At 43.9% G+C, this 12,536-nt stretch overlaps 1 protein-coding gene across 4 annotated transcripts in view; it reads left to right on the top strand.

Moving 5' to 3' along the window:
• Window positions 1–12,536, top strand: part of CERS2 (ceramide synthase 2) — a 145,442-nt gene that overhangs the window by 50,969 nt on the left and 81,937 nt on the right. The window contains exon 1 of one of the 4 annotated variants that reach the window (XM_068253271.1): window positions 7,479–7,550. The exons of 2 other annotated variants lie outside the window; for them this stretch is intronic. In XM_068253271.1, the coding sequence (XP_068109372.1) occupies window positions 7,549–7,550 (2 nt within the window). In that variant the 5' untranslated portion in view covers window positions 7,479–7,548. Of the gene's footprint in view, window positions 1–7,478; window positions 7,551–12,041; window positions 12,182–12,536 lie in introns of those variants that run through there. One more of the 4 variants, XM_068253273.1, reaches the window with a different exon arrangement.

Here is a 12,536-nt window from a genome sequence, read left to right as displayed (position 1 = left end):
ATCTGTGTATCTAAAATGCACTTTTTTATTTTTACTATTGCTTTTTATAGTTGCCTTGTTATGGTGATAAACCTGTTTGGTGACAAAACGTTCTTGTGTAGAATTTTTTTTTTACTGACAAAATCGATGCTGTCCGGACCTGTAACTTGTGACGTAGCCAAGAACGTGACAGACAGCGGATAAACCGGCTCCCTGTGTGACTGAAGCTATTCACCAAAAGGGGAAGGTGATTTGTTGCCTGTATTGATCGTGTTTGTGAATGCGTGGTCTGTCTGACAGGAAAGAATTATCTGCAACAACCTTTCTCTCACTTTCTTCTAAACTAAAGGAGCAGCTTCAGGTCAGGTGTTTGAGAAACACACTGAGGCATTATGACTGGAATCGAGAACTGTGGTTGCTACCAGAAACTTTGTCTATTTAAACATTAAAGATCCTTTTTTAATATCTGACCGAAGAAGATTGAAAAACCACCTCCATTCATGCAATATAATGCTGATTTCTCTACTGAAAGAACCAAATCGCTGTGCAAGTACCACTTGTATTGGTAGTGAGTGACTGGTAAAAGTGTGAAGAAAACCATCCTTTGCAAATTTTTTTTTTTTTTTTTTTTTTTTTTAGTACTGCAGATGTTCATTCTGTTTTCTAAAACTATTTAAAAAAAAAAAAAAAAAAAACCTTTATCAATAATGGGATTGTTAATGAATGTTTTTACTCTTACGTTATTGTATGTATTTTGGATTATATTACTAGTTGGGCTATAAACACTTAGGGCCTTTTTCCACTGGAGCGAATCTGCATGCGTTCTCTGCATGCAGATTCGCATAACCAATATAAATCAGTGGGCCTGTTTCCACTTGTCAAATTCTGTGGTGGACTGTGCAGAAAAATTTGCACAGCGGAGCCCTCAGAATTGGCACATCGCAAGGCTAGTTTGCGGTTCGCCTGTAATGTATTTAATAGAAATTCGCCTGCGTTTTTTGTTATGGGAATTTTCCATGCGAATTTGCGTAAGTTTTCCCTGGTATCACCTTTCCATCACTTTTTAAAGGGAACCTACACTGAGAAGGATATGGATTTTCCTTTTAAAATATATACCAGTTGCCTGACTCTCCTGCTGATCCTGTGTGTCTAATACTTTCAGTAACAGCCCCTCAACAAGCATGCAGATCAGGTGCTCTGACTGAAGTCAGACTGGATTAGCTGCATGCTTGTTTCAGGTGTGTGATTACCACTACTGCAGCCAAAGAGATCAGCAGGACTGCCAGGCAACTGGTACTATTTAAAAGGAAACATCCACATCCCTCTCAGTTTAGGTTCCCTTTAATGTCTTGGCAGAATCGTTCACTTTGTTCTTCACTCGCAGCTCCCAAATTTTCAGGAAAGCGCATACCTCCCAACTTATTGAGATAAGAAAGACACTTAAGCAACGCCCCTGCCACACCCCTAACCACGCCCTCAGCACACCCTTAGTCACGCATACCATAACGTTTTCGTAAGAAAAATGTATTTTTTTAAATTTATTTATTCAAACTACACTGGTCCTTTTCTATCATGGTTTATTGTTCTTCATATTTAACATTTGAAAATAAGAAATCTATTAATTTAAAGGATGGTAGAGTCAGTCTTATTAGATTAGAGTCAATTAAACACATATTTCAGTAGATAAAATACATATATTTGCATAGATCTGTACATCAGTCCTGAAAGCGGGATAAATGAGGAAGAAAGAGGGACTGGGTTCCCAAAGAGGGAATCTCTCTCCAAAAGAGGGACAGTTTGGAGCTATGAAAGTAGTCAAGGTGGGACTGGAGGATGTGCACTTTCAAACTCATCCAGCAACCTAAAGCTTGAAATGCTTCCTTTTTGTAGTGAGGATCTTTGTTATGGGTCCAGTAAAAAATGGCGTGGGATAAAAAACGGCGCACGGAGACGCCGATAAATTTAAAACTCTATTTATCGTTGTAATGAAAATGCGCTGCAGCTTACCCCTCCTGCTTGTAGTATAGCACCGGCAGACTTTGCAGGATGATCGGCTCAGCAAGTGCCTGCATCCGCGATGATTGCAGAGGCTGGGCTGTGCGCTGATAGCCCCACAGTTCCGGTGCTGTTACTGCTCCCCTGCCTGACCAAAAATCATGGTGCACAGTGCAAGCTGGTCAGGCAGAGGAGCGGTAACAGCTCCGGAACTATGGGGCTATCAGCGCACAGCCCAGCCTCTGCAATCATCGCGGCTGCAGGCACTTGTTGAGCCGATCATCCTGCAAAGTCTGACGGTGCTATACTACAAGCAGGAGGGGTAAGCTGCAGCGCACTTTCATTACAACGATAAATAGCATTGTAAATAACCTGCGCCATTTTGTAACAGTAAAAACGCTAAATAGCGTTTAATAAGGTAATTGAATGGGCGCCATTATTTTACCTGCGGTGCTGTGCCTAAAAATGTTGTATGAATTCTTTAAATGCAATCCACCCTTCTTTTTGAGGATCCAAAAATTAAGAAAGTGATACATTTGAAGACCATTTTGCATTTTGATGCAAATGATGATGTGTAGGAGTTTTTTTTTTTTTTTAATATTTTATTTGTTTTCAGCACACCAAGTACATACTGTATAAATTTAATGAAAATAATCAAACACCTTTTTGAGTCGCAGACCTGTTATGCCTTTTATATGTAAATGTGTTTTCTCATACAATATGAGATATAGCCTTATGCATTAAAGTGAACTCAAGGTGAGAGTTATATAAAGGCTACCATATTTGTTTCCTTTTAAGCAAAACCAGTTGCTTGGCTGTCATGCTGATTCTCTGCCTGTAATACTTTTAGGCTGGTTTCACACCAGGACATTGCGTTTTAGGGGACGTTAAGGTCGCATAACGTGCCCCTAACGCAACGCCTGGTGCTCTCTGATGTGGACGTCAGAGTAAGCCGCGTTGTGCAGCTCACTCTGGCGTCCTGGATGCGCACTCTTGCACGCATGCGGCATCACGTGGTCCCGCCCTGCCAATCGCCGCACAGAGCGGCCGCTCAAGGAAGTAAATACTGCACGTCACTGAGTGCAGTGAATATTAATTAGCCATGTGCCCGGCCGCTCTCCGCTCCTCCCCAACTTTACTGAGCATGTGCAAGCAGTCTAGTACTGCATGCAGTACGTTTTATGGCGCAGCGTTACAATGTAACGCAACGTGGGCACTGTGAACAGCCCATTGATTTTTCATTGCTGTGCGGTGGGGTGCGTTACAGGCTGCTCTAACGTGCGCCTGTGATGTCCCACTGTGAAACCAGCCTTAGTGATGGACTCTGAACGAGCATGCAGTGTATCAGGTGTTTCTGACAATATTGTGAGATCTGATGAGATTAGCTGCATGCTTTGTTCTGGTGTTATTCAAACACTACTGCAGCCAAATAGACCAGCAGGGCTGCCATGCAACTGGTATCGTGTAAAAGGAAATAAATGCCAGCCTCCATATCACTCTTACCTGAGGTTCACTTTAATGCATTTGTATGAGAATTACGTGAAATAAAGATTGTCCATAAAATTGTAATTGCGAAAATTAGGCAGAATTTTATGAAATCTAAATTGCTCATTATCAGCACTACTCTGAAGCATAGTCCGATGACTGCGGGGCACCCAGTTTCAAGAGATCACACTTTGGATATACTGTATAAACTATGCTGGGTTTACCTCTGATTCCTGCTGACCCTTAACCTCCCTGGGGTTCTGATAATGCGCAGCTGCACGGCTGCGCATGGTTTTTTACACTTAATTTTTTTTTTAATCATGTAGCTAGCCTAGCGCTAGCTACATGATACCCCCTCCCAGCGTAATCCCACCCACCCTTCCGATCGCCGCCGGCGATGATGGCCTTCAGTAGATCCCGTTCTGAACGCCATAGCGGCGGCCGGAATGACGTCAACGACGTCGTGACGTCATAAGGAGTCCCGATCCACCCCTCAGCGCTGCCTGGCATTGATTGGCCAGGCAGCGCACGGGGTCTGGGGGGGGGGGCACTCGTTACGCGGTGGATAGCGGCGCATCGGCGGCCAGCGGCGGCGATCGTCTACTACAGGTATGTCAAACTGGTCCTACGAGGGCCGAGATCCTCACGCATTTTTGATACAGCTCAAATTAATTGATGAGTCTGAATTAGGAAAGGTGTGGTCCATCAGGTAGAACACATTCCTTTCTTTCTCAGTCCATCCTAAACACTGGCATAGATCTGGCCCTCCAGGCCTGGAGTTCGACACATGTGGTCTACAACACGTGTTTTAAAAAAAATATTAAAATCCGCCCACCAGGGTCTGAGCGGCACCCTCCGGCGTCTCTGGACGAGCTCAGCTCGTCCAGAACGCTCAGGAGGTTAATATGGTAAATGGCTTTACTGACTATGGGGAATGGATGAGACGACAGAATAGGTGTGGCCCGGCTCAGTTTTAACAGAAAAGGTCAAAATGTATGTTCTTGATCAGCAGCCTATTGATTTTTTACACTTTTTTCACATTTTTTTACACCAATCTGTGTAAATTCCTGTCATAGGCTGTTTACTTTCCCATTGTTACTGGCAGGTGTGCTTCTCTATAGACCCCTCTGTATTGAACATGTATACGTTTGCACTTTGTCTTCCAGAACTGATACACTTATTAATAATTAAGCTGGAACAACAATTTCCAATCTCCGGTACTGTGGCCTGAGGTGCTTTGTAATGCAGGAAAATCTCAGAGCACTGACCTAGCAGTCGTAATCCAAGCACTCTGGCTGGCAGTATGAGTTCATATGGTCTTACAGTGCCTCTTTCTGTCCTCTCAAGGTGGTCAGGCTAGCACTAATAGGGAGCAAATAGTGTTCATTGGTTTAGAGTGTCTGTGCCTCTGTCTTTAATATTTTTTTGTGGCTGTATGTGAAGATAGATGGTTAGGAAGATATTCTGTTGGGAGGGATAGAAGGGGCAGAGCATCAATGTCCGTGCATGGGGCAGAGCCAAGTGCAAATAAAAGGTGGGCCTGCCAGAGGAGGGGGCCCGACACAAAAATTAGTCCGGGCAAGTGCGTGTGCCAGTTGGAGGGCCCTGCCCTAGTTCATCCTCACAGATCTTTCATGGTCTGTAAAAAGTGAATAGAGAACTGTCATTACAATAGCTGTTTTTGCAATTTGATGCAGCTGTTCTAGAGAAATTCCAGAAAAGTCAGTCACATGACCAGAGATCTGTGGACAAAGTCTAGAGCTTCCAGCAGAGTGGGCGTTTCCTTCACTACACAGCCATTGCCTGACCACGCCTCCTTGGCTGCCTCATGGGAAGCACTGGGAGGAGGTAAGCAGGGTAAGCTTTGTATTCTGACTGATTGGTGCCCCCTACCAGCCTCTCTCTGCTTACCTCAAGTGGGTTATGATTGGATGGTGGAGGACCTTGCACAGAACAGACTGTTAGTTCAAACTGGAGGTCAGCTTTTCAAACCCAGATAGTCAGGAAACCAAAAAATAATGCAAAAATGATGAAAAAAACTTTATGCATTGCAAATAAGGATATATTCCACACAATACATGCCTCCCAACTTTTTGAGATCGGAAAGAGGGACACTTAAGCCACACCCCTGCCATGCCCCCAGCACACCCTTAGTTACACATACCATAAAGAGTTCATAAGAAAAATGTTTTAAAATTAAAACTACCCTGGTCCTTGCTCCAATCACCTCCTTTCTTCATAAAAATGCACTGGCACACTTATCAGATTGGTGTCTGTCATTTCTTATTTGAATCATTAGTACTTTCCTATCTGCAGTTCTCCAAGGGACACTGGATCATGAACTTGCATGTCTGGACCTAGGTTTCGATCTCTTCCATACAGAGAGAATAAAGCCCAGGGCCTCACTACTGCTACATAGATGATAAAGAATAAGGCTCTGCTTTGTTCTCTTACCTTTTACCTATTAACTGTCACAAATCTCTGTAGCTAAATACCAGTTCAAATGTATGCAGTGAGTCAGTGACAATGATCAGGTTACACGCTAAAAATTCCACAACACTCACACAACAGGGTCACATGGCAACCGTCATATGTGGCTAAACCACCCGCAGTGTACGTTTTTCCTAATAACGAAGATAGAGGTATCCGTTTACACAGGAGAGTCATTATGATTGTGTTGTGTGGTTAAGGTGTTATTGTACTAGAAAGTGACAGCAGAAAAGACGCTTCTATATGTTGCCATGGAGATAGAGGTGATGCCGTTGCAGAGCACTGCTTTCCTCAGGTTTATCTGCGGTTGGTTCATCACTCGCTCATAGTGCAAGCAATGCCTGTGTTGTGGAGCAGACTGAAGCCATGCGGAAATCTCTTGCGTTTCCCTTGGCAGATAATCCACAATGGATAGCAGGGTAGAACTCTTAAAGCACACTTGAGCGGACCCCATGGTTGTTCAAACACTAGGTCACAAAGTAAAACTGACAGGGAAAGGGTCAAGATACTTTGGTGGGGAGCCTCTGGATGGTCTAGATGCTTCCATAATCCTCCATAACCCATCTGCTGTTGGCTGGGAACCTCTTTGCCCTTGTGCTCCCATCCATGTATGAGCAAGCTGTACAGTCCTTGCCTACGCAGTATACACAGTGGAGAAAAACCGTGCAGGAGTGGCTTTGTGCTACTGCGCAGGTGTGGACTGTACTTGTGCATGCGTAGTGGGGCAGCACTTGTACATGGACAGAAACACAAAATGTTTAGCAGGACCTTGCCCTGGACAAGGATGTTAGAAGATTGGGGAAGCCGTTGTGCTATCCAGAGTCCTCCCTAAGGATAAGTGTCTCCAATTTATTTATATTTTAGACTTCAGGTACGCTTAATGCATCATTCACACTTCTCAGCCCAGATTGTTTTGTGATCGGAACGCAACGTCTGCGATCGTGTGCCATCTTTGCTGCAATGCATTACACTGCTCATCCCGTTCACTACAGTGAATGGCTCAGCGCTGTGCTTTGCTGAAAAACCTGTGCAGTAGTGCAATAGTGCATCGCACTCCTGCTCAGCGTATGTAGTCTGAACATCAGACAGTGCAGTCTATGGCCTTCTGCTGTTCTTGCATGTCCCGCGCTACATGTGTTGCTGACATGCACACGGCATCGCATATAGTGTGAGCGAGGCCTTCATGCTGCTTAGAGAAAAGCATGGCTGCAGATAAGCACAGCTACACATTTATCTGAAAAGTTCCATTTCAAAAGGAATGCTTATAATCGCACCAATATTAATTCCTTTTTAGAATTTTTTGTCGTTGTTTGGTTTTCTGATTAGTAAGGCAGTTGTCTATCACATGGATAAAAAAAATGAAATCTGAATATGGGATAGTAAATTGTAACCATAATGGTTTGCAATGAAGAAATCTTTATGGCATTGCTCAGTCTTGATGTAACTGATTTGTTCCATCATTTTGGGTGATAATGAATATTTTCACTGTTTGTTTAATTGGTAGAACTCCTGGCTGCTGTTCCTGATTGAGCACTTTGGGCTGGGACCAACTGGAGCATTTGTGACAGCGTTTTGGGATAGCTTTCAATCACTTTGCCAATGTAAGTTTAAGGAGCAGATCCACTGGAGCGATTGTGATTAGGGAAATCTTAAATGCAGGACATGCAGTATTTTGGGAGCTTTTCCATTTCAATGTATTGCATAGGAGCAGGGAAATCGCTTCCAAAATCAGTTACAAAGTGCTACCATAAAACGCTAGTGATTGCGATAGGGCTTTGTAATGGATCCTAGACCCATCTGCAGGAGGCATTGGATGCACAGAGTAGGATCTTATGGATCTCACTTTCAACACCTGAAGTAATCCCGTGATGGGCATCAAACTCTGACACTTCAATCTACCAGATTTTGAGGTTGTATATATAGAATTACAAATTACACATAGAGAAATAAGGCACACTCCCAAAAGTCCTGTTTCAGGCACATGTACACAAGGCCAATGTTTCAACCCCACAAGCTTGTACGGTATATTTCCTTGGGAAATAGACAGTCTGTGGTCTCCAATTTTTATTTTTTATTTTTGTTTACTGCTTTACTCCATGAGGGTTTGTCATCTTCCCTGTTGTACCTCTTTCCATAGACCAGTACGTGCTGCTTGAGTGGGCAGATGCAGCTGGAGTGTCAGTTGTGACAATAGTATTAAGTCTGCTGGGGTGAGGGGAAGGGGTATTTACAGTCCTAACAAGGTGGAAGATGAGAAACACTCTCTGCCAAGTTTTTTTTGTCTCCAGATCTTAATATTAACACTCTGCTTTGTGATAGAAGGTGCAGTCCGCTCCTCACCCACCACATGTGACTTGTGTAAAGCCCACGCCTTCCTATCATGTAACCATCACCCCTCTTCATCCTTGGTTATGATGGGCGGGGCAGGAGTACAGTGGCGTAGTGGTTAGAGCTCTTCCTTGCAGTGCTGGGTCCCCAGTTCGAATATCAGCCAGGGCACTATCTGTGCAGAGTTTGTATGCTCCCCGTCTCTGTGGGTTTCCCCAGGCACTCCAGTTACTTCCCACATCCCAAAAACATATGCATATGTTATTTGGCTTTCCCCTGAAACTACAATGGACCTACAATTACGGTTTGGATTATATTGTGAGCTACTCTGAGGGGCAGTTAGTGAGGCAAAGCTGCAGGGCTGTAAAATTCAGCACACAAGTGATCCCCCCCCCCTTTTCTCCCCACCAACAGAGCTCTCTGTTGGTGGGGTCTGATCTCTCCCCCCAAAGTTTGTTTTTCTTTTTATAAATATTTATAATATTTTTGAATAAAATGTTGCCTTTTTAATTTTATTACCCTCCCTCCCTCCCCTGGGCAGCCTATCGGCGCGATTGGCTGTGATAGGCTTCAGCCTATCACAGCGGATCGCACCCCTGTGGCCCAGGGGGACAGCCGTGTCACAACAAGAAATGGGAGAAATGTACCTCTTATTTGCATGTGTTTTAAATTTTAAGATTTTAGCGACAGTTCCTCTTGAAAGGGGTACTACAGCGAAAATTTTTAAAATGTTAGATATGTGCAAACAGAGACAAATATGTAGTACGTTTTTTTTCCAGAGTAAAATGAGCCATAAATTACTTTTCTCCTATGTTGCTGTCACTTACAGTAGGTTGAAGAAATCTGACAGAAGTAACAGGTTTTGGGCTAGTCCATCTCTTCATAGGGGACTCTCAGCAAGGTTTTTATTCTTGATAGATATTTACTAAAAAGGATTTATACATGATGATGCTGGCCAGCTTCCCTGCTCTCTACAGAGTTTTTTGGCAGTTGGACAGAGCAACTGCCATTCACTAAGTGCTTTTGAAAATAAATATATCCCTGAGAATCCCCTCGGAAGAGATGGACTAGTCCAAAACCTGTCGCTTCTGTCAGATTACTACCTACTGTAAGTGACAGCAATATAGGAGAAAAGTAATTTATGGCTCATTTTACTCTGGACAAAACGTACTTCTTATTTGTATATGTTTGCACATATATTAAATTTTACAATTTTTTTCGCTGTAGTGCCCCTTTAAGTTGTCAGCTCTATATACTGTAAATACTAAAGAATAACAGCATAGCAGTCCCAGACTGTCCCCTGCCTGCTGCACTCGGTGCCCTAATAGCACACATAAGCATGCTCAAGGGAGTACAGAGTGGGCAACAGAAGGATCCTGAGAATGCTGAGTGTAGGAAAGCCACAGAGGACACAGTGAGCAGTGCAGCCTTATTGTCAGTCACCTCTTAGCAAAGCTGTTTAGTTGCACTTTAAATACCTCATACTAGTGGCAGTGGTACTATAAATACTAACGCTAAACAAAAATAAGCTAATGAAACCAGGCTGCGTTCTGTCTGGATGATTTTCCCATTATTGTTTTGTTGTTAAGCCTCTGGTGTCATTGCTGAGTTCTCAGCAGGATTGGCTTATCTTGAAGAATTAACTCTCCCTGGCTCAGTGAGCAAGTCAGCCACCTCACACTTAAGCAGGCCATACACTGGCTCGATTCACGGCCGTTTCGACAGCAGATCCGATCCTGGGATCGGATCTGCTGCCAATCGCTTGCGCTAAACGCACCCGCCGATCCGATTTCCTCCCGAAGTCGGATCGGTCCGTCGATCGCGCCGTGCGGGAAATTACCCTCCATCGCCCGGCGGTAGGAGCGCGTCGCTTGCGGCGTACGATTCGGGCCCGATCCGAGCATGTATACATTACCTGAAGCTGGCTCCGGGATCCTCTTCTCCTCGCTGCACCGCATTTCCGCATGTCCCAGTGTACGCTTATACTTCCTGTGTCACTCCGGTGACCAGGAAGTTGAAATAGAGGGCGCTCTATTTGAACTTCCTGGTCACGGAGTAACACAGGAAGCGCCGGGATGGAGCAAGAACAGCGGTGCGGTGCAGTGCGGAGAAGACGCCCGGGAGCCAGCCTCAGGTAATGTATACGGGGGGGGGGGGGGGACAGGCGGCAGGAGCAGCTGAACAGATTGTGATCGGTTTCAGGCTGAAATCGATTCACAACCTGTTTGCAGTAAAGGCAGCCATACGATCCCTATCTGATCAGATTCGATCAGATAGGGATCTGTCAGCTGGTCGATCTAATGGCACATCGACCAGTGTATGGCCACCTTTAAAGGTGCCCATACACTCGTCAGATTGGCAGCAGATAGATAAGAAATGCATCTGATGATCTATCTGATGCGTTTTTAGAACATTTTTTACCAGGATAGAATTCCAATAGATTTCAGTTTGAAATCTATTGAAATTCGACCTGATGGCATTTTTTTGCCATCAGATTCCCATTAAAGGGAAGGTCTAAGCAAAATAAAAAAATGAGTTTCACTTACCTGGGGCCTCTACCAGCCCCATGCAGCCATCCTGTGCCCTTGTAGTCACTCACCGCTGCTCCAGTCCCCCGCTGGCAGCATGCCGACCTCGGAGGTCGGCGGGCCGCATTGCATACATTTTTACGCATTCCCGCTAGTGCAGGAACATTAACACATACATTTTTACGCGTTACTGGTTCAATGCGTAAATTTTTACGCATTGAACCAGTAATGCGTAAAAATGAATGTGTTAATGTTCCTGCACTAGCGGGAATGCGTAAAAATTTACGCAATGCAGCCCGCCGACCTCTGAGGTCGGCATGCTGCCAGTGGGGGACTGGAGCAGCAGTGAGTGACTACGAGGGCACAGGATGGCTGAATGGGGCTGGTAGAAGCCCCAGGTAAGTGAAATTAATTTTTTTATTTTGCTTGGACATTCCCTTTAAGGCCAATGCAAACTGATAAGCAATCTCATCAGATCGACCTAAATTCTCCATCCTGCCAGTTCGATGGAAATCCATCGAAATCGGCCATCGATCGGTCGATTGGCCAACCGATTTGCAAACGATCGATCGGTCGGCCAGAAAATCGGCTGAGTGTATGGGCCCCTTAAATCTATAAACAAGCATAGACTGACTAGCCCATTCACTTTATATGAGCAGACCATTCATCAGTGACTCAAGGTTATATACTTTACATAATTTTCACTAGTGGACAAATAACAGGGAAGTTTGGAAAGTGAATAGAGCTGTTTTTTGGCATTGGTAGAATTTTTAAAGGGCAAAGACCCTTTTTATATAAAAATTAATGTCATCACTACACAAGCCACTTTGCTGTAAAGTGACAGAAACTGAAAGATACTACTGGACAGTCAGTTATAAATTTACTGGAAGCCATGGCAACGGTATATGGTATATGGTTTAGTGCAGCACACCAGAATCCTCCTCTTTGTTTTTCTCCGTGCTGAAAGGGGCACTACAGCAAAAAACTGTAAAATTTAAAATATGTGCAAACCTATACAAATTAGTACATTTGTTTCCAGAGTAAATTGAGCCATAAATTACTTTTCTCCTATGTTGCTGTCACTTACAGTAGGTAGTAGAAATCTGACAGAAGTGACAGGTTTTGGACCAGTCCATCTCTTTATAGGGGATTCTCAGGGATATATTTATTTTCAAATGCACTTAGTGAATGGCAGTTGCTCTGTCCAACTGCCAAAAAAATGTGTAGGGAGCAGGGAAGCTGGCCGGCATCATTGTTTGTTTGAATTTTGTTTTCGGGAATATCTTTATAAAGCATTAAAGCCTTGCTGAGAATCCCCTATGAAGAGATGGACTAGTCCAAAACCTGTCACTTCTGTCAGATTTCTACTACCTACTGTAAGTGACAGGAACATAGGAGAAAAGTCATTTATGGCTCATTTTACTCTGGAAAAAATGTACTTCTTATTTGTATGTTTGCACATATTTTACATTTTACAGTTTTTCGCTGTAGTGCCCCTTTAAGAAAACTGCAAGATTTGGAACACAAAATTTCTTGCATCCTTTGCCATCTTATTTTGTTTTGCTAGTTTTAGTGCAGTGATTCCTTTTTGGGAGGTAACGTGCACATCTGTGGGGGTATGCTGGGGATGCAAATGCCATGATTGACAATGCTGCTATCTCAATACCAAATCATCTTAACGTGCAAATTTCCACTAAGAGATCACTAGCTGCTGGCTGATTATCCATCTTG

Source organism: Hyperolius riggenbachi, chromosome 9 (genome assembly GCF_040937935.1).
Source record: "Hyperolius riggenbachi isolate aHypRig1 chromosome 9, aHypRig1.pri, whole genome shotgun sequence".
Classification (NCBI taxonomy): domain Eukaryota; kingdom Metazoa; phylum Chordata; class Amphibia; order Anura; family Hyperoliidae; genus Hyperolius; species Hyperolius riggenbachi.
Note: the sequence above shows the minus strand (reverse complement) of the source record. Positions and strands in the feature narration are given on the sequence as shown.